Here is a 22,445-nt window from a genome sequence, read left to right as displayed (position 1 = left end):
GGCAGACGGAAGCAAGTTGTGAACACAATATTGACCTAATCTTAATCTTTATGTTCATATGGCAAAGCTAACAATTCCAATTACATGTTCACATTCAGTGCTTACACAGCAACATTATTATCATTTATTTGGAGTAGTGTTTCTAGCCACCGGGTAAAGTCCAACAGTCATCCTCTTTTAGCTCTGTTTTTCATCTCCACCAACTCATCCTCTTAGTTGTTTTGTTATTATCTATTATATGATTGGTGCTGAACACATCAAGCTCAGTCAGTTTAAGAGCATTTTTACTTAAAAAGAAAACAACATATAGATATTATTATAGATATTATTATACAATATTATTAAATGCAGCAGGGTTGCAGTGGACAGCTAAACAGATGTGCTTGATTGACGTCTCTTCCACTCACTTGTATTTGTAAGGGTGGAACAAATAACACTTTGGACATGAAGTTTGGTGACATAAAACTGTTTTATAAAATATACACAGATCAGATCACCAATTTAATTCAGCCTTAATCAATCAAGGACTTGCGGTTTAAGTGCTTTGATGTATGTTTGACAAGATAGAAGAACTGGTCCAAACAAACTTATTTTAACACAGCAACACTACATTGCTTTTCTCCTAAAAGCATGATCTGTATTTGTCTGTAAAATTGAAATAAAAGACTGTGTATCTCAGGTCCCTGTCTGTGAGTGCAGGAGTGTATTATTATGAACAATAAAAACTTGGTTGTGAATCTCGCCTGTTTTGACAGCCAGTTGATTTATAAAGTCCCTTGTTGATGCAGCATCTTCTTATATATTGATAAATTATTTGGCTGTTTTACCAAGCAGGCTACCATCAGTGAGCTGGAATAGGCTGAATCTTCAACAGTAGAATTATATGTAAAATAAACTAACGTGTGTTTCTTTTTGTGTTTTTAATCAAAGCGTCAGTTGCAGTTGGAGACAGTTCCAACCTAGCTACAGATGAGACTTCAATGGGCAGCAATGAGTCAGTGTCGTCCCAGTCATCGTCAGCGTCGGCCTCAGAGACGCCTACAGAGCGGAGTGACCATCCCCCACCCAAGTCCAGCTTTAGCTCAGGCAGCAACTCCAGGTGAGTTGTTCACTATGCTTTACTCCCAAATGTGTATATGACTGCACCACTCAAAATGAAAAGCATTGGTTGTGTAGTGAAGTTCGAAGCGGCACACTGCAATAGGAGGCTGAAAACTGTGGCTCACACATTTTGAGTCACGTTTCTTCCCCCACAGAAATGCATCCAAATACGATTCATTTTGTTTCCACACCAGAGGAAAGCATAGCTGTCCATCTGTCCGTCTGACCCACTCTCTTGAGCGTCTGGCAGATACATTCACACAGACTTAAAAATTAACTTTATAGTCCTCACACTTCACATATTGTGAACATGATTTATCAGAAACACCCAAAGTAAATCTCATTACATTTGGGACAACAATAACTTAGACCTGAGAAGGATATTATTAGAATTGGGTTGTCAAGATCACTGTGACTTTAAAAAATACGATCTTTGCCTCGTGAATGGAATATCTCTAGAATGCTTGAGGCCGTTTCTTCATATTTGGTACAAACTTTCACTTGGACTTGAGATTTGACTTTAGAAGTCAGAGTTCAGTGGTCAAGGTCACTGACCTCACAACCGTTACAATATCTCCATTTTTGGCCATATCTCAATAGTTCATATGCTTATTCTTTCACTCATATATTTTATGGGTCTGGATAGATATGTATGTAAATGGGTGTGGTGGAGGCAGTAAGTTTGTACTCCTGAATAGCATCATAGGGAGCAGTTACACTGTAGTTGCAGCTCAGGTCTGTGTTTTCCACTCAGTAAAAGGTAAATGCAGCAAAAATCATGTTTTTCAACATTGTGGATGGATACATGTAGAAAATAAGATTCACAATTCTTATTTATAGTGTTAATTGGGTTTTATATTGAAATTGATTTTTTGTGTCATCTACTGTTTTTACTTCTTTCTCTGTCTTTGAAATGATAAAAGATGGAACATGATTTGAGAGTGGGATGCTTTGCTGTACTTCTCCCTGGCTTCTCCTCTCTGTCCTTACTTTATCTGCTAAGTCCTTGGTCCTTTTTGTTGTTTCCAACCCATGACTTGTCTTGAATGCTGATGTGAGAGATGAATTATTGTGTTATGCTGCAGATGTTAGACTCTGCTATGTCATGTCTGCACATTCACCTTGAAATCGACTTTTCTTTCTCATTCACTGTCCCTTTCTCCTTCTCCATCAGCTGAAAGGAGCTGTGAAATAAAAGCAAATCTACCTCACAACTTGAGGAAGGACAATGTGATTCTCTCACACTGACCTCTGTGGGTGCCTGCCCGCCTGTGTGTGTAGGCTTGTTGGTACCAAGCTTTTTTTCCCTGAGTTGCAGGATTAGACAGACACAGCTCTACGATAGTTATGTAACCAACTCTTTCTCTGTTTTCCCACATATGTGGCATCATGTTGGAGGACGGAAGGAGTAATCAGGAGGAGGTCGTAAATCTCAGCTCTTATTTGTTTGGGAGACAGGTGGCCACGCATTGGCCGTGTAAATCGTATTGACGTTGGGGAGATATTCGTCTTGTTTACCCTTATAGCCGCTGTCCCTTTATGAAGACTTGTGCCATATGTCACAGGGTGTCGCCCTGGCTTTGTTCACTCATAAATCTTAGCATGTGAGATGGTGGAGACCTGTTAGCACAGCACCTCTCTGGCCTGTGACCCAGGGATTTGGGTTCAATCCTGGCCAAAAAGAGCAGTAGGAGTGGCGTTGGCCAGATTATTTCCAGCTTCTCTCAGAAATATGTTATCTGCACTATGGTGAGCTCGGAGGTGCACCTGGAAAACAGCATATCTTAGTCCTTTTTTGCAGCATAGCTGCAGCGGAATCTGCCTGGTCACACACAAATGCATCCTGAGTCACCATGTCATGTAACAACACTATGTGGACTGTGGCATGATTTATCATCTACCTCATCCTTGATGTCTCGCCTCATTACTCCTCCTCTCCGTAAATTCAGTCACAGCTTCTCCCAGTGGCGCTGTTGCCCCATGTCCTGCCCAGTGAGGTTACATTGTTTTTTTGGCCTCTTTTCCTTCCTCTCCCCCCCAGCTCCAACCCCAGTCCTCAATGTCTCTTTCTGGCAGACAGCTGTGGATCATAAAATGGTGGATCAGATCTTATTTCCTGCCCACCCAAACTGGTGGTGGCTAAGCGGGCAGCTTGGCTGTAGGATTGATCCCACCTCCTACTAGAAACACTACTAAATCCCACTGCAGCCCTTCTTCCTCTCGTAGAAAGACAGTTGATAGTCCTGCTCATCCCTTTGTCAGCTCCACGCCAGGATCAACAAGGCCTGGATGCTGCAGGGTGAAATTCCTGCAATAATGAGAAACAGCAGTCTGCTTCTGTTGATGAATTTCTCCCTGCTACTAACTTGGCAGTGTATGATAATTTGCGATAAATCTCGTCATTAAAATAATAAACCAAAAGACCTCCAGTTGCATTTACTTTGAAATTGGGTGTTCATGGTGTTGTTTGATAGTTTTTCATAGTTTTTATTCAATAAGGTATAATTTCTCAAGTGTATTACAAACGTGTTTATGCCTATGAAAAATTCTGACAGCTCCAGACTTAAAATTCTTAAGAACTTGTTATATATTTAACCAACATCTGGATTGGGATCTTAATTCAGGCTCCACATACATGCATTTTCACTCGAGTCCCCATTTACTGTATTTAATCATATTTACAGAAGAAGCTTAGCTGGGCCGTTGATGGGTGAAAACAACGGATGAGCAATTCAAAGCTTGATGCTATTTTTGTTGGAGAGAAATGGCAAACGATTTCCCTCGGTTTGGCTTAGCTGTAATTGTGAGAGCAATTCTGGGATGAATCCATTTACCTCTGGTACATTTAACAAGTTTCTAGGGCAGGCGTGTGGCATTCACTGATTTTCTGTCTTTCTTTAATATAATTATTTAGATCTGTTTGTCTAGAAAATCTTAAATGATCCGTGTAATCCTCATCCAACTGAAAGCAGTTAGATGACTGTTGATAACTTTTCTCAAGTGTGGGTTTGTGTGTGCGTGTGCATTTTTTTGTTTTGTCATCTTATTTAGGGGATTTGTGTGTAAGTGGGTTCACCTGCAGGTGGGTGAAGTGTTGGTGCTCCTCTGCTCTCCTTCCTCCTGGCTGCGACCCAGGCAGACAGTGTTTGTGCCTGGGCCCAGGTTAATGAGTGGATTTGCTGCACTGCAGCGCACTGTCCCCCCATGCTGATGTGGAGCAGCTGAGCACCACAGTGGCCCCACACTGCTGCAGAGCTATAAATCACCCACAGTCAGGCCAGGCCCAAACAGAACAGCCACTGCTGGGGATGGACAAGCGCTCTGAGAGGGAGGCAGGGAAAGAAATCGAGGGAAGAACCAATGCAGAGAGGGGGAATTAAAACATGAGCGCAGTGCTGTGTGCTCACCTCCACCTATGTCCACATAAGATCCCACCATGTTCTCCCTTAAGGCAATGTCTCTCTCTCTCTCCATCTCTCTCTCTCTCTTCCACCAGTAACCACTATTCACAACATCCTCTCAACCTCCAGCCCCTCCCCAGCTGCTCCCTCTAATTGCCTTTATTAACGTCTCTATGGGAGCGGCAGCTAGGAGCAATTTGCTCATTATGTGCTGTATTAGCACTGGCCTTGGGGCAGGCATGGAACACAGAGGGATGCCTGGCTAAGACTCTTGTTCTCCTCTGCTCCACTCTGCCTTTACCAGGACCCCTACCTCTATGCTGTAGGTCGACCATAGACTTGTTGGCCTTGACAACAGCAAGTGTAAAGCACAGCTCTGACTGTTAACAGATAGAGCTCGTGGTTGAAGTGTTTTTCTGACTTTACACATAGAGCAGTTACATACATTGCTGTGGAAGCTCTGAATCTACATGTATGGGTGACAAATTAAAGTAAAAATCAACATGAAGTGCGCCAGTGAAATCTGGCAGAACAGCCTCAATGGTCCTTGGCATCGATTCTACTCTTTGGAACATGAACACCTTTTTTTCCCCCAGCGATATTCCCTCAGTGTTGGCGTTTTGTTAAGAATGGTGAAGAGCCCTGTTTAAGGACATTGGTACAAATCACCAAAATCTCTCAAATCTTGTTTTCTTTCCACGTGAGATTTTGTGTTCTTTTGGTTTTCCTCTGTTTGGCGTCAGTTTTCCAAAATTTTATGAGGGGGCTGGTAGGAAAAGTTCCTGAAAATGTCTGGAGCAGCTGACTCAGATCTTTGCATTCTCACATCCACTCTTTACAGAAATTTTCAGCAAAATGTCGGCTGAAATTAGATTTAAATTAAAAAATCGTAGGTGTAAATGGAGTTTTCTTTCTTCATTTCTTAGTTTCTTTGTTTCTTTCTCCACAATTGCTCATCCTGTCCTGTTCTCGTGAACCATTGTCATCGATTACAACAACAGCGCGATGCAAGATGGCTGCACCTGAAACCAAACTGCAGCACAAGTTCATAAGGGGCAGATAAGTTTATTTGCATTAGTTGAAACATCAGACCTTCAAAGAAATGAATCAAAGCTGCTCTTTAAAATTTACCTCTCAGCTTCATGTGGGCAGTGATTGAGAGTCACTTCTCTTCGAGAGGCTTTTTGGCAGATGGGGTAGAGGGGATGATTTAATTTATGAAAACCTGTTTCTCTTTGAATTCCCATGTGTGCAGGCTGTAGACGTCTGTAGATAAAAAGTACTATGTAGCTGCTGTGTCGTAGAATGAAAAAAGATGGACATTTTTCAAGGTGACTCAAATGTGGTGTGTGATATATAAGTCTGGTTTAATTGTTTTTCTGCATTTAGATATTAATAACGTTTAGGTTGTCTTCTTGCTCTTGTGAAACACTCGACTGGAAGACAAAGACTTTTCTCTCACTGTCTCCATAACAACAGGTTGCTCGCTTTAGCTCACCCTTTACTCTGTGTAGTTATTTTGACATTTTCTAAAAGCACTGTCAGTTGGGGAAAAATACCTTAACATTAACACTTAAACTGAGGGAAATCTGCTGATTACTTTAGCATTTCCTACCAGAGTTTACTGTATACATGTTTAAGAGGAATAGAAACCAACATAGAATCTAGTTTGACTTAGTATTTTGTTTTTTTTTCTGTTTTCAGAGCTTTAGCAGCTTCGTGGCCCACACCTGGAGCATCTGGAGAGAATCAGTCTTCAGCCACCACAACTGCTTCGGACAAAGACAAGCCAGAGGAGAAGTAAGGCAGCATCCCCTTCTTTGTTTTCCCTTACTTTTACTGTTTTCCTTTCATACCCTTATTCCGTTAGTTACATGTTATCTTGCATGTTTGCTCAACTGAATCCCACACATTCCTTTGTCTAATATCTACATGCAAACCTTCACATCAATAGTTTCTCCTCACTTTTTAATTCAGTGTATTCACGCGAAGCACAACTTTTGGCTTCGGCAGGAGAAGCAAACCTCAAACACCAGATACGCACAAATATGTGGGTGAACTGGATGTAATTGTGTAGACGATCTGTCCATTACACTGAGCTATTGCTCTGCTCCTTTCAGAATAAATGATGAATTCATTTCCATCATTTTCAGATGTTGCTAAAGTAATTGCAAGCAGCCTGTTCATTCTATTGGCAATCCATTAATGTTATTTTCATATAAATACAAACCCTTATTTTCCCCGAATGCCGTTCCACAAGACTGCATTCTTCCAAATTTCTGAATTCAAGAACTCGGCTGAACATTGTAGTATTGACAACTCTGTGACCACAAACTTTTTTTCCCAGTTTGTATGTCTTCTTTCTCCTCTCATCCTACATTGTTGCTGCTTGGCAGAAAGAATATGAAATATTTATCAGGGCATCATGTGTTGAAGGCACAATTTCTACATGGTAATGTTGCTGGCATTCGAGATAACCGTTTGCAACGGTGGGCAAAACAACCTTTTCTGTGGAAGCAGTTTTTATGTTTTCTGGAATGGAGTGGCATAAATACGGCTTTTTACTAACCTTTGCAGAGCGCTAGACGTGGTTCCTTTGACGCCACTCTTTCACATCAAACTGATTTAAAATGCAGCCTCTTAGCTCTCAAATGTGAATTTACAAGCTGAAGCACAGTTGAGGGAGAATTCTTTTCTACCTCTGTTTGTGTGCAGACCTACTTCACAATCCCCCCCACCACTTTTTAATTATCTCACCATAGATGGTTGTCTGCTATGCAAACCTGATGTGTCCCTGCCTTTTTGTGCTGCACAAAAACTGCTACAAACAGCGTTGCATCTCATTTTGTTGGTGCGCGCACACAAACGCGTGTGGGTGTGTTTTGACTCGCTCGCTCGTCTGTCTAGACTGGAGATAGAGCGAGACAAGAGTGTGTAGTGGCCCGGCTCCTGTCTCAGTACTTCTGCTTATTTTCCAGCCTGGCCCATTTCTGCTGTTTCAGGCTAGTGAGTGAATGAACAAGCAGGCCCTGGGTCCAGATTGAACTATGCAGTAATCCTCCTCAAAGCTCAGCCAGCTCACTGATTGCCTTCATTTTTCAGTGTCACCAGCAGGAAAGCCAAGGCTGTGTACCCATGTGAGGCTGAGCACGACTCTGAGCTCTCCTTCCAGGTCGGCGCAATATTCAATGCCGGTAAGTGTTATCGCCTACACCAGTCGCTCACTCAGAACCAGCCTTGGCATATTGGATTTGGAGGAAAACTGAACACCCAATCTGATCTTCAATCGAACAGAGAGATGAGACGAGGAGAGGGAGGGAGGGAGGGAGGGAGGGAGGGAAGCAGGAGACACAGATTTGCTCTTCCATGTGTCTGGGAAGAGGCTTGACTAAGCTTTAATCGCTCTCAGAGGAAATGAGGATTTTGTAGTTCCTATTTTTTGTCAAAATCCTCTTTTGTGAGACACAGACACTATAGATATTGTGTAGTCTTTACACAGGGATATGTCGTGACATTTTTGATAATATCCTGCATGAATCCCAGTTTATTTGTCATTATGATCAAGCATCATATTATTAGAACTTAAAAAGTTCATATCTCTTTCGCATTCTAACTCCCATCACAGATATTATCATTTAAAGTTGTGATCTGAAAGCTGTTATCAATATATATAGATTATATTGGATGACTGATGCATTACCTTAATCATATTTTAGCATTTAAATTTATTCATTTATTTAACAGGGGCACAAATTTATATATAATATCATTATTAAAATGCGGAAAAGAGAGAGAGAGAGAGAGAGAGAGAAAAGCAGAATTTTAAAATTAATAACATCAGTATCACAACTTAAGTGTTGGATGAGTTCGTGTCAGGATAAATGCCTTACGATTTAAGTGAATTTAATAGAAGCTTGATTTCCACCTCATAAAGATGAACTCGTATCTGAAATAATAAACATTAAATGAATTAAGTATCACATTTTCATAAATGAAATTAAATCATGTTCTAAAGCCCATTTTCTCATTCTGGTATTTCATTTGGAGCTGAAGCGTTTTGTTTATTAGAAGTATTATTATCGCACAATGACGTGTTTCTTTTGGATCCCAGCTTGAGTCTCCAGTTACCTGGGTTCGGTATAGTTCTGCTTAAATACTGTTTGTCCTTCAGCACGTGATCACATTCCAAATTGCGTGATTGACATGTTACAAATGTTACGTGACGAGATTCTCAATAACTAAACATCTACAGTATCCCGGAGACCCTCGACACTTTGCACATTTTGCTACACAAGCCAGTTATCTCAAAATTGTTTTTTAGTCTGAGTTCTGTGCATCACAAATGTGCAAAATGTCAAGAGGTCTGAATATTTACTATGTACTATGGTAGGAAAAAAGAGGAATTCAATATATGTTGATGTTTTCTCACCTTTAACATTGAGAGAGCAACTCTGGCTCACTTATTTATTCACAGTTAATATATAGTATTTGAATGGAGGGGGGGGGGGCATATTTTCTGTATTGTCTATTCTGCAAATCTAAAGTTTATTTTGCCAAACATAAATGCAGATATGTCTGTGAAAAGCTTATATTGGCTGATGTTTATCAACCAACTGATAAATTGGTCGGCCTCTAAAATAAACATTAAAAAGCAGGTACAAAATAAAATACCAAAAAGGTTTCGGGTTGTGCTTCTACTTAAAGTGCAATGAATGTTGAGAAACTTTGTCGTTTCATCTAAGGATGTGCACTGGTTTTCTACTACGTATTGACTAATGCATAAAATCGGTAAAAGCTACTCTTTCCAATAGGGATCTTGAAAAAATACTTACAATTTTATCCTATACCTGAAAGGTATAAAACATTTTGTGTGTTATTGTACACGAGCAGTTAGTTTGTTTGTCATCATTTAAAATGTATTGAGCTGTATTTAATAATATTATATTGAGGCTAAATGTTGCAGATATAAAAATATATTCACCTAAAGCCTTTAACATCATCAGAAAACATTAATAACTCAGATGTATTTGTTTCATGGTGAAGTACCAGTCAACTTGGAAGTGACAGCAGGTTCAAATCCTTTGCAGTGAATTTTCTTTTGCTCCCACTTGAAAGCTTCATTCATATATTCAGTGTTCAGCCAAAATGACTCATAAAAACTGGAAAACTATGTATTCAGTCTGTTGATGTCTTGACTGTGTCCTTCGAAGTTCTCACTGACTATTTAACCACAAATCTATTGACTTGCGGATGCACAGAAATTTTCATATTGGCTCGGTTTTTAGACAATGGAGGATTTTGAAAAGGAACATCTCAGAAATGTTTAGTGCACTGACACATTTCATACTAAACAGTTAGTGAGAGCTCTGAGATTCAGCTCCTGGTGAAACTCTAGAGAAGCTGGATTCAGAAACAGGCTGTAGATTTACAGCAGAAATAAAAATGAGAGACGTTGTGGTTTGGTGAAACCGCATAGTTACCGCATCCTCCCTTAAACCCTCTGCTCTGTTCACCCTGACACATGCACATACACTCACTGGCCGCTCTGTGTCCTCTGTGTGTCCCCCACCCTCTCCCTCCCTGTGGCGCTGTCCTCCCGGTGACGCTGTGTCCTCTCCTGCAGTGACCCAGTCGAGAGAGCCGGGCTGGCTGGAGGGGGAGCTGGAGGGAAAGAGGGGCCTCATCCCGGAAAACTATGTGGAGATGCTGTAGCCCCCACATGGAAATATTTATGGACAAGTTATCACCTTCACTGGGAAAAGTATGCAGACGTATGCATGTGCCTCAACTCTGACATTCACAGTAGAGCGTTGTTTATCCAAAAACCCTCTGAAACCCTGAATTCTCCCTGCAAGTGATGTTTATCATTGGCAGACAACTCATTACTCTGTGTTTCGCTGGCAAGTTGACTTTGTGATGCATGTGCGCAAGCGTGTTTCTCTGTTTGAATTCCCTGCAGTTTAATATTCACATGAATTTCAGCTTCGTAGTTCTAAAATGGGCTTGCACTTACGATGTTCTGCTGTATACAAAGATGCTGTCGCTTCTACAAATCCAGGTAACTTTGTAGCAGCACCGGAGACGCCTCTCTCTGTCGAAGGCCTCGCTCTCCCCTCTGCCCCATTATACATGGTATCCATGAGCTCTCAAGTCAAAGAGTGATTCTCAGACACTGTCAGCACTCAAGTCACTGTAGCTTTTCACCCTTTTTGACAAATGATGCACACACATTAGTTGAGAGATAAGCCATACCTACGTGCCTTCACCACCGCAGCCCCGCCTGTAAATGTACAGGTGTGTATGAAACTGAATGAGAGTGTTACTGCTTTCACTTATAAAAATGCTGCATTTATTTTAAGATTATTTAGATATTCAAGAATGAGGCACATTGCTACTGCAATTTTATTTTATGTAATTGGCACAATGATTGCATGTTTTTTTGAATTTTAAATTCACTTTGTGCTGTTTTGTTCTTGGTGCACTCCTTTACAGAAATACAGTGAAATGCCTCTTTGATGCCCGATGAAGCCTTTTGTGTTGAACAGTAGCGTCTGACACATTCTACAGAGGTAGATTTCAAAAGATTGTATTGATGAAAACCAAGTATTTTTCATGTCAGAATGATCTGTTGTTTTAAAGCTTGTTTTTTTTGTTTTTTTAACGCTGCTCAGTTTTCTCTGAGCCCAGGAATGAGACACTCTCACAGAGTTGGAATTTCTGTTTGAATTTTACCACAATTTTATCTTCAACTTTTGTGGAAGAAGTTGATCAGAAGTTTTATCATCAAATATCTACATATATATCCTAAAAGAGTCATGACTGCCGAGTAAGTTCTAAAAAATCTCCGTTAAGTTTTCACTGTGATTAGTTCTCGCATGTACGCACATCACATTATATTTCATCCCTCAGCTCTTCAACGAGACACTTTACTTTTCCTGAGAGCTGTGGTTCAGTACATTGTTTGTGTTTCCAGTTGCGGTTGCAATAATTTAAAGCCATTTGTAAAGGGCCTTGACTTCTTTCATTTTTATACCTTTGGGTATCCTCTTGATCAATGTTAAACAAATAAAGATTCTTTTTGTTCTTTACTATACTGTGCATTCTTGTCATGAAATAAATGTGATAAATAATTCTTAAAGCTTGAAAACCTGGGATTTCAGGATGCAGTGGTTAGTACTTATGCCTCAAGGTTCCTGGTTTGAATCCCAGCATGTTTAGAGTTTTAATGTTCTCGTGTTTCTGCGTTGGTTTTTCTTCGAGTCATTCAGATAAGAACATAAAGATAATGGACGTATGAAGCCTGATCGAGAAAATCTTACAAACATCTCTGGTTCATATCTGATAAATATTAACACTTTGGAGCACAGAAAATGAAGAGAAGCATTTACGACCATGTTCTGAGTTATAACAGGTGTCTACTGTTTACGTTTATATTTCAGGATAAGTTTTACCTCGATGAAATCCAGCACTATTTCTACATTTTGATGACTCATTCATTGTGTCACTGAAGAAGGCCCACAGTTTCTCACAGACTAAGAATAAAGTTACTGGTAAAATGAGGATTCATTCCACAGCCACACTGAGCCGTGTAGTGTAATGTAAGCCTTCCTCTTCATATTGACCTGCACGGGTCCATCTGACTAAAAGCTACTTCCGAAATAACTTTTTTCCAAAAGGGGATTAAAAATAGATGGTAATCTTTCACAGAGGAAAACACGCGCTAATCCACCTCCACCTTCCTGATCCATTAACATCTCCGCCTCACGCATGTTAATTCTGAGAGCACGTCTGTGTAATTAATTCACCGAATGGCCTCCAGACCCGCTGCTTTGGCCTCAGCTACATAATTACCACCAGTCCTCCGCCACATGCAGACCTGCAGTGTAAGTGGGCAGATGCACCATTTAAAAGTAAACACACTTTGTCCACTTTAAAGAAAAGAAATAAATAAATAAAGGTTGGTGCTGTGGTTTCAGTGAAACACGTATGTCCACCGGTTCCCCGAAGCGGCCAGAGACGTGGTGATTACATAATTAAATGGGGCAGCGTTGATGCGTTGGGCTGAGATACCCCCTCCACTGTCACTTCCACCACCCGCCCCCGGGGGCCCTTCATCATCGCCCCTCTGCCAAAAAACGCTGCTGAATCATAGAGACATCCGCCCGGCCTGCCTCTCACTCTGCTTTGGACTGTCTGTCAGAAAACGTGCCATGTTGCTCAGCCTACCTGTCTGTCTCTGGAGTATTTAAATCTCTGTCTATCTCCTCCTCACCTTCCTTCCTGTTTCTCTTCCTCTTCCAATCATCACTCGCTGCTCCAGTTCTACTCTGCTGCCCTAATAGTAGTTTGTTCATGAAATCAGTTAAGCTCTTTGCATTTATTTTGCCCCTCCTAAGCTTTGGAATGTGACGTAACGAACCCCAGCGGTAATCTGGGCGGGTCAGACTCATATTTGAGGATTGTGTGCAGCCTTTATATCACTTGAGATACATGTTGCATCACTTGTGGTGATTTCTGTCTCTGCATGCATCATTGTACATCACACTGAGTTACATTAGTGTCACTGTGTCAGTTCAGACTAGATGTGGGTGTTTTTTTAATAAAACCCAGACAGATGTGTTGATGTCATATTTCCCAGAATCCTGGCTGTGCGCCAGCTGTCCTCTAAATCCCATGACGCAGTGTCCTTCAGCCCCAAAACATTGTCCCACACCATGACTCAGCTTCGATCTACGCAGCGCAGCAGATATAACTATGAAATAATGACACAACTAAGTGCCTGAATGTGTCTGAATTTCCCAAAGCAGAGGTTACACTGACTTCATTCTTTCCTGATTCCTCATCTGGTTCCTTCGGAGGGCAAAGCTTCTGAAAACGAACCATAATAAGACTTGATGTAGTAGTTGGGCTGAGAGCTGAGTGGGAATCTGGAGAAATGTGAATTTCAAATGAAAAGAGAGAGTGGAGGGGGAAAAAAAGAAAGAAAACTCAGCCCAGAAAGTGGGCCACAGAAGCCGCCATGTGCGCGGGCGCAGCCGTGAAATCAGCCTGATCCAATAGATTCTGTTTATCTGGCACGACTACAAGTGAAAGCAATTGGAAATCTGGGGGAGATTTGGAGAGGGCTGTGGATTCGGAGGGGGAAAAAAAGAGCAAAAGAGTAATACTGTCTGCTCTACAGTCTGGCGTGTTTTCAGATCAGCCTTTAACAAGGTTAATGGTGATTTTTCTCCACAGGCACCGTTTTACTGTAAAAGTCTCATCCTCACATGCTTATTCTCATTGTCATTTTCACTCTCCTCACTTTTTACCCCTCGTAGTTCTCTTCATCTCTGCTCCCTGTGACTGCTCTACCTGCTGCTGCTCCACATCATCTCTGTTTTTCCATGTGTTTCTTGGCTCATTATCTTCCCCAGACACCAAATGCAGCTGTTTCGAATCCATCCAGATCAAACAGCGTTTTTTGGGGCACCATTCCTCGCTTCTGTCTCAGGGTGTAATTTTCATCACACATATACAAGCCCGTACACACACACACACACACACACACACACAGACACACACAGATAGATCACATCAAATTTTTAACAATTTTATTAGAATCTTGCAATTGTTTTGCAAACACACGTATGGCAATATCTGCATCAAGATATACAGTAGTAACTGGTTTCAAAGATGTTTCACTGGTTCATGTTGAGGGGTGTCTACTGCATGTTCGCTGGATCGAGAAATATTGTACAAAGCATCTTAGTAGAAAGTCATTTTTGGAACTGGAAAAAAAGCATTTGAATCTATATTTTTAAGATATGGCTTAGTCTCTCTGCACCCGATTCATCATTGTGAACAGAAAAATGACAATGACGTGAGTCCGTACACGGTGACGCAGTAGTGTCCTGTCAAACAGCAGTTAGACACGTTCTGAGTCATTCATGCTTATGGGAGAATTCATTTACAAGGAGATAACATTGCTTCCTCAAGTAGTGGACTTTATTTTATGTATGTTTACAGTAGATGGTTCATTAGAATGACCATTAAATAAACTGTTGATTATTCCAGTAAAGGGTTGGTTCAATGTTTTGGGAGATACACTGAACAGGTGTCCGCTTTTTACTGAAGGTAAGATGAGAAGAGTAAGAGTACGCCACCGATTTAGCATTTCACTTTTATAATATCTTTAAACTCACAATGGACAAAGAAAATCTACATTGATGCAGCAAGCCAGCAGAACGGTCACATTGTTTGTATTCATCTTTCTTGTGGTGTCTACATTCCCCTCAGATCAACTGACCTAACAACAGACGGTTTATAAAGACCACTTCCTCCCTCTATCCAGAAATGAAGCTGCATACCCCAGACTCAAATGCCGCCATCTTGCGCATTTGCAGCCAGAGTCATGAGCTGTCAATCATGACACTTGTTTGACTCTTAAATTTGACCCATGTCCCATCATTGACGTGAAGGAGGTGCGGTGTATGCCAGGCACTGCAGCCAACCACCAGGTGGCGATCAAGGTGACTTTCCTCGACTTGTGGCCAGCAGTCATGCTGTCCATCTTTTTATACAGTCAATGCCACCAACCATTCAGTTTGTGATTTATTTGTGTTGTGTTTGTAGCCACTAATAAGAACAGGGTGGGGGGGTGAATTTCATTTGTGACTTCATTCTTTCACATTTATTTTTCATCTTCATCCAAGAACGCTGACTCAGGTGACGTCACTTGCAGCCAATCTGATTTTGTGCAGCTCTCAGCTGTTTCATTGAGCGACCAGTCTTTACGATTATCCAACAAACATCAGCAAAAAAATAAAAAGATGTATTTCCCAAAATATTGAACTATTCCTTGAATTATCCATCAGTTTGTGGAGGGCATAGGATCAAACAGGAGATTGTAATGTTTGTATTTGGATCATTATTTACTGTTTAAGATTTATTGTTTTTTTACATTTGGGAGAATTTTGTGACCTTTGAGATTGAAATTTATTTTGTCAGTAAGTGAAATTGGTCCAACTGGTCAAAAACAGTAAAATATGACAATGTATGAATCCATTGTTTTGTGTTTTCACACTGAAAAGTCAAGAACTTTCTATCACGTATCCCAGTTTCAATAGTTTGTGACTTCTCGATTTTATTGTGGTGCTCAACAACAATACCGTCATGGGTTAGGAAATAATTTCAACAGCAAGAACTCAATGATCCATCACTTACATCTTGTTACAAAATAAGAAATACTTTTTGATTATTGTTATTTTTTTTTATTTATCCATGTATTTATTTAATTTTTTACTGTTTTTACTCTCTGTAACATTCAGGTAGTAAGTTCCATAAGTCTCTCACAATGTATGATACATTCATTTCTCCGTTTGGCCCTTTCAGCCACCAACCCTCATTGTAAATTCTTCTCTGTGACGCAACACACAGAACATGGCGAGTGGGAAACTTCCAATATTCCAACAAGATGGTTAAAGTAGAAATGTCTTATACTATACTCAACATAAGGACTTGCTGTATTATTTACAATATATATACTGTAAAATTGTAAATCATGTGAGATAAAAAGGCACAAGTTTCCCTTTTTTAAATACAATGTAAACATCTCATCAAAAAGCATGCATTAACATTTCATTTTACAAAAAGGATATCATTTTTAGACAAAGTACTTAAATATTGTTTTCCAGCAAAATATAATTCTCTCAAAAATACTTTCCCAGTCATCCTATGAACCTTTAGACAGTTTTTATCCTTTAAAAAGGACAAAAAAAAAATGGGCAAAATAAAGAAACAGTGAGAGATTAGCTTAAGGGTCCTTCACAACTTGAACACAATAATGCATGACATAGACGGATTGTAAAATGAGGCCCTTCTGATAAAGGACTGTATGAAAATTATTATGGTGGAATGTGATATTAATTTTGTAGTTAGAAAATATCTGCAATACCCTGCCCCGGTATCTGAAAAATAATATAGAAAAAAAACCTATGAAAATACAGCAAGTCTGCTAAAAGATGAAGCATAAGTCTGTTTTTTTCACACCAGAATTAATTCAGAAAAATTGAATTTGGAATGAGAAAAAAAGTCGCCCTCACTACCCTCCCCTGCACAAAAAAATCAAACCGCAAAACATTGCCCCCTCTCTCGCCCCCAGCTCCCTCCTAATAATTGTCACACAGTCCCGAATGATAGTTGTGATCCTGGTTTCGTACATCAACCGTCACGCGGTTACCCCCCCGACAGGAGAGACCTCACAGTTTAGCACAGTGTCGTCTTTTCGACTGCCGAGGCCGCAAAAACAAACATCCCACCCTGCTCCGCCAATGATGTCACGTTGTTTAACTTCAGGCTGGTTGACCATGCAGAAAGTCTTTTCCCCAGATCATCACAGTTGCTTATCAACACAGACAATTTCTGCTAGCTGCATTAATGCCTCATTTCACATTGTATCTCCTCTGTGCAAATCTAAATGTGGAAATAGGATGTGGCTAATCCTATAACATAAATGCATAATACCCACGCTGAAAGAGCAGATCAACTATGCACATGCTTGCCATGAAAAAAAACTGAATAAACCACACACCCACAAACACACTCTCGCTCCATACTCGCATGTAAATACACACTCACAGGGCACAGAAAGAAGAAAATAACACACACACACACACACACACACACACACAAACACACACAAACACACAAACACAAACACACACACACACACTGTTTGTCTTCCCCCAGCGGCTCTATCGCTTTCAGTAGCATCATAGTAGTGTTCCTCAACCACCCAGAAACCAGTGGGGTGCGAGACAGAGTTAATGGTCCAGATGACTGGGTCTATACCTAAAATAGAAGTACTTGGCCCGAGGCTAAGAGAAAGGAAATAAACTAAATTCGAAAGGGGTGATTATACCGACAGTTCTTCATCAAGCATTCATCAACATGTACTTCGAAACATCTGTACAACATCTGCTGAAGAGAACGTGTTTAAGAAGTTAATACCTGTACACCTTTGCCTGGTTTTGATACATTAGCCGTTTGCCGTAAGCACTGCGTAGAGTAATGCTCCATTTTGGATTATATCAACTTTACATAGTATGTGTCTTTAAACTGTGTGTCCATCCATATAGTGAATTGAATGGACTGCTCTACAAGTTACTGTACATGTTATGTTTTGTCTGGCTTTTGTAGAAATGAAGCACCTTAATGTAAAATGACTGGCTTGTCAAAAACTAAACCTTTTGCAACACACTTTTATAAAATGCTTTTTTATTATTTCTGGGAAGAGTAGATAAGTATTGATTCACAAAGGGCTGGTTTTGCTTCATTGCGAGTAAAAACAGACATTTGGACAGCTGCTCTGGAGATAACACAAATGACAGCAATTACTATGGATGCACCTCAGTCAAATCCATTACCAGCGGACTCGACCAAAATCATTTCCTTTAATGCGCCATGTTTTCCCGTCCTGCAGCACTCCTGACCATTTCTGCACTACGGTAAAATTGCTCGTCAATATCGTCTTAATTCCACACAATGCCAAAAATAGTGATTTCATGACATGGGAGCTTCACGTGCAAGCTTTTCTTTTACAAAGAGAGACATTTTTTCATTTCAAAACAGAGTTAGCTTTGGACCTTTGCATATTAGTTTTGATTGTTTTCCTACATATTGTAATTTAAAAACTCAGTATGTGGATGTTGATGATGGCTGTTATGACACCGATCAAGCTTCAAACTTGGACTTGTTGGATTGAATGTAATTATTAAGCTTGTGATGACGCTTGTATAGCCCTTGGAATATATTCAAATAGACATTTTGCCGTACAGTCTTATAATTTCTGTGCCTCGTCGTAATGTTCCTGTTGTCTTGCAGTCTGTTGCTCCACTGCAAAGCAAAATCTAAGTATTGGCATGTTTTTTTAATAGTGCTATTATTTGTGAAAGACTGCATAAGCCACAGTTAATATATGCAAAAAATTTGCTAAAAAGTTTTTTTTATTCGTCAGGTAATCTGATTTTAGTGCATGTGGAGTGCATCTGTGCGTTTGCGTGAATGCATGTGGACAACATGTGTATCAATTTCCCTCTATGTGTGTGGGTGGGTGTGTGTGCACGTGGTGACTATATCTAGCGCATCCTAAGAAATGTATGGCTTCATCTCCATAGAAAATACTGTTATTGTCTTTGGGGCAGGGAGCAGGGGGGGGGAGGGGACATGGGTGGTACTTCGGGATGCTTTGTCACAAGTGCTATTCAGCGCGTCACGCTGGCTCCACGACTATTCACAGCTCCGACCTGCACTTGGTGACTGCGGATCCGTCTCCCCCTTTTTCCACTTCCGCCACAACGTCACTTAACTTTCCCATTCCGAGACGAGGACGCTGGCGTACTAGGTGACAGGGCGCAGGCCAACTGCTCAGGCCCTCTGTGCACGTTTTCTCTTCTCTCACCACCTTCCAGTTCTCAAATGTCGCTTCTGTCCCAACTGTTTGTCAGCGAGTCACTTCTTGTGGAAGTAGATTGTGTGAGTGAGGCCCGATTCCACCTTTGGTATCTGGTCGCTGATGATCTCCACCAACATTTCGGGGAACTCCACCTTTAGCGCCTGGGACTCGCGAAAGGTGTAGAAACAGAAGTCCAACAGGTTCCCCACCAGCTGGACAACACACACACACACAAGATACAATGAGAAACACAGTTTTCTGAGATTCATTTCAAGGCTGTCAAAAGGGTTAGTCATATTTTCTCTCTACAGTGGTAGTCATATTCACACTTGAATACGAAAGTTAGAAGATTTAAATTCAGTTCTGTGTATTCATATGAGTGCGTTTACACTTTATTTTTAATTCTTTTTCAGTTCACCACTTGGGGGCACCACAGATGTTTTTCAGGGCAAACCTCCTTTAAAGAAGGGTCATCCATTCAGCACTAACCCCATTCACTCAGTCATTGGGGTCAATGAATTCTGGCCATTTATCTCTGTGACCTCTCGCTTGCTGATGCTCACCTCTTGGGGCTTTGCCTACTTTGTCTTGATGCCATATTCCAGTTGACCCATGCATAAGTAAAACTAACAGTGATGCAGCACATTTGCCACAGTGACCACTGTGTGCTCTGATCCAATAAACTCCAAAATGGCATCGATCCCTTTCTGTTCCATTCACCGATGCAGCCTGGTCACCGCCTCTTCCAAAATAACAGCCCCCCCCAGGGAGGGAGTGGAATGCAGTAATCCCTATATTCCAAGCCACAGCACCATTGAATCTCTAAGTACATGCCTCATCCAAATCCACTATGCTGACATTTTACTGAAAACATTTCCAGTGATATTAGATCCCCAAAGTGCCACTGGACACCTCGCTCTGTGTGTGAAGGCATGGCATGCGGAGATGCTGCCAAGGGAAGCCTGTGCTGTACTGTAGGCAGTTGGCACATGAGAGGCAGTTGGGCGAGGGTACTTACATCATGCATGGCGTCCAGTAGCTTGGTGAGCTGGAAGAAGCGCTGCCAGGTTTGGCCAGAGTTGTTGGTTGCTTTTCCCACTGAACGCCGGAGCTCCTTGATGTAATTAACTCTCATCTCCTCGAACGCTGCCTGGTTCTTCAGACCCTCCTTTGGAACTGTAAAACAAATACAGACAAACTGCACTGTCATCGGCTGGATTGAATGAGAGGATGAACTGGTCAGGGTACTGATTTAAAAATGGATTTCATGCTTAATGAACAGGTTTATTGGAGATTACCAGAAACTGTTTTAGTGACATGATCGTCAGGGAGGAAAAAACAAAGTCTACAATTCACATAGAGAAATATACTGTACTTTTTATACTGATGTAGTTATCACTTTAATAGTACTAGTACAGTGAGCAGTATAATCTCGTCTGTTTGGACTGTGCTGTTTGTTAGCCCGTGGTGTTGCTAGTTGCAGTTTTCGTTCTGAAACTGTAAATTGCTGCTGGGCGACTGTTTCAAAGTTTATTAACATTAATGAACCATGTGTCAAAATCACATCATATTTGACACTGCACTTAAATGGGCTCTTAACAGCACGCATGTCAAGCGTGAAGCCGATAATATGAACGGTACTCGAGATATGTTAACCACAGAGAGATTTCAATGTCATGAAGTACTTTGATTTGTTGCATGGGTATTTGAATGAACTAAACAGACATTCTCGTCTAGTTTCCACAAATATTATAAATCAACATCAGATCACATCACATGAGTTGCTCAAAAAGACATTTAAGCATTGATAACAAAAGTTTCAAGCCCCTCTGAGTTAAATGTTCACCTGTAATGAAGGTAATTAGTCTGAAGCTTTATGGTATCTTTTAAAAAATGGCTGACAAATGCAAATTCTGATTAAAAGTTAATGGCTATGAAAAGTACAACCACTTGTATGTTTCTTAAATGTACAAACGTGAGTAGATGGTAATTAAAGCTACTCTGTGGTTTACACTCCCACACTGTTGCCTGTTTTGGACTTTTTTCCCATGTTAGCCTATTTAGCAGCTCATTACAGCCACTTTCACTGTTTCAAGTGGTGATTAGTTTTCATATGGCCACAGTTTCATTAAAGACGACTGATATGCTGAAAGGCCTCGATTAAAAGTTATCTCAGCAGCAGTGACAGTGGAAAAAAACGGGGAAGGAAAGTGCTTCTGTGTGACAGAGAGCTTAATCATTTTGTCAACCAGAGCTCATTCATCAAGAAGTTTGTTCGATGACCAGAGCTGTTAAGTAACTGCGATCCTCACTCGTGTTATTCTGATAAAAGGCAGAGTAAAGGTGGGGAAACAGACAGATGCGAGGGATGAGATACGGCGAGTGTGCGACAAAATGTCTACAACATCTTTCTCCCTGTGCAGGAGAACAAAGTCACAGATTTGCAAATCTGCCAACGCTCTTGACAATGACATTCAGCTGCTGGCAACCAGATTAAGAAACCTCACCTCTCTGAGGGAGAAAAGAGAGACAACGCTCCTCCAATCATAATCAGGGAAGGCCTTCAACTGTCCTTCAACAAACATATTCAAGATATGACGACATCCATCCATCCATCTATCTATCTGTCTATCTGTCCGTCCATCCATCCATCTATATATTTGTCTATCTGTCTATCCATCTATCCAGTATGGGCTTGTTTTTGAAAAACAGCTTGTTACAACAGAGAAGCTAGAGAAGCTACTGTTCACACTTTCAAAAATACAGTTTACAGCAGAATATTTTAATCAGCTCTTAAAAAAACTCCTTCTCCAGGACTTGTGAGGCCATGATGCCTCAAATACTCAGATACAGAAACCACTCGTAACACCAGTGTAAAAAAACAGTAAGTGACAGGACCTGTTTGAGTTGTATAGAACAAATAGCTGCGAGCAAAAGCCTAATTCATGTCAGTTAGGATTGCATCGTTTTGAGAAGAGAGCATAGGTCAATAACTCGGAGTGTGTGTGTGTGTGTGTGTGTGTGTGTGTGTGTGTGTGTGTGTGTGTGTGTGTGTGTGTGTGTGTGTGTGTGTGTGTGTGTGTGTGTGTGTGTGTGTGTGTGTGTGTGTGTGTGTGTGTTTATCTGCCTCTTTCCATTTCATTTTCTTCATTGTAGTTTTATGCAAAACACCTTCGGGCGTGACACAACGTGCCGAGGAAAAACAGATATGAAAACAGATTGGACCCTTGTGTGTGGGGCACGAGTTCTTTTGCTTTATTTCATAGCTGACATGATGAGAACGTGTTAAAATCCACACCCGTGTACGGACCTTTTGTTTTTCTCCCACTGACCCACATGCGTCCTGTATAGAATTTAACCTGGCATTTACCGGTTTTACCATAACCCCAAAAAATAGGGCATTTAAACACCCGTAATCAGTGTCGAAAGGATCTTCTGCTGCAGGTATGGAGTCCTTTTAACTAGGCCATATTTATTATTGTGGCGTGCACCTGCATTATTATGTGCAC

The 22,445-nt window shown here is 40.9% G+C and overlaps 2 protein-coding genes across 4 annotated transcripts in view; one reads left to right on the top strand and one right to left on the bottom strand.

Moving 5' to 3' along the window:
• arhgap10 (Rho GTPase activating protein 10) overlaps positions 1-11,590 on the top strand; it is a 40,702-nt gene extending 29,112 nt beyond the window's left edge. Inside the window, exons 20-23 of the mRNA XM_020101341.2 lie at positions 931-1,099; positions 6,207-6,302; positions 7,605-7,696; positions 10,126-11,590. Coding sequence (XP_019956900.1) covers positions 931-1,099; positions 6,207-6,302; positions 7,605-7,696; positions 10,126-10,214 — 446 coding nt within the window. The 3' untranslated portion in view covers positions 10,215-11,590. The remainder of the gene's footprint in view (positions 1-930; positions 1,100-6,206; positions 6,303-7,604; positions 7,697-10,125) is intronic.
• Positions 11,591-17,742: 6,152 nt separating this feature from the next.
• Positions 17,743-22,445, bottom strand: part of nr3c2 (nuclear receptor subfamily 3, group C, member 2) — a 68,198-nt gene continuing 63,495 nt past the window's right edge. For all 3 annotated transcript variants that reach the window (XM_069530129.1, XM_069530130.1, XM_069530131.1), the window contains 2 exons: positions 19,955-20,112; positions 17,743-19,148 (listed from right to left, as the gene is read on the bottom strand). In XM_069530129.1, coding sequence (XP_069386230.1) covers positions 18,993-19,148; positions 19,955-20,112 — 314 coding nt within the window. In that variant the 3' untranslated portion in view covers positions 17,743-18,992. The remainder of the gene's footprint in view (positions 19,149-19,954; positions 20,113-22,445) is intronic.

Source organism: Paralichthys olivaceus, chromosome 8, assembly GCF_024713975.1.
Source record: "Paralichthys olivaceus isolate ysfri-2021 chromosome 8, ASM2471397v2, whole genome shotgun sequence".
Taxonomy (NCBI): Eukaryota; Metazoa; Chordata; class Actinopteri; order Pleuronectiformes; family Paralichthyidae; genus Paralichthys; species Paralichthys olivaceus.
Note: the sequence above shows the minus strand (reverse complement) of the source record. Positions and strands in the feature narration are given on the sequence as shown.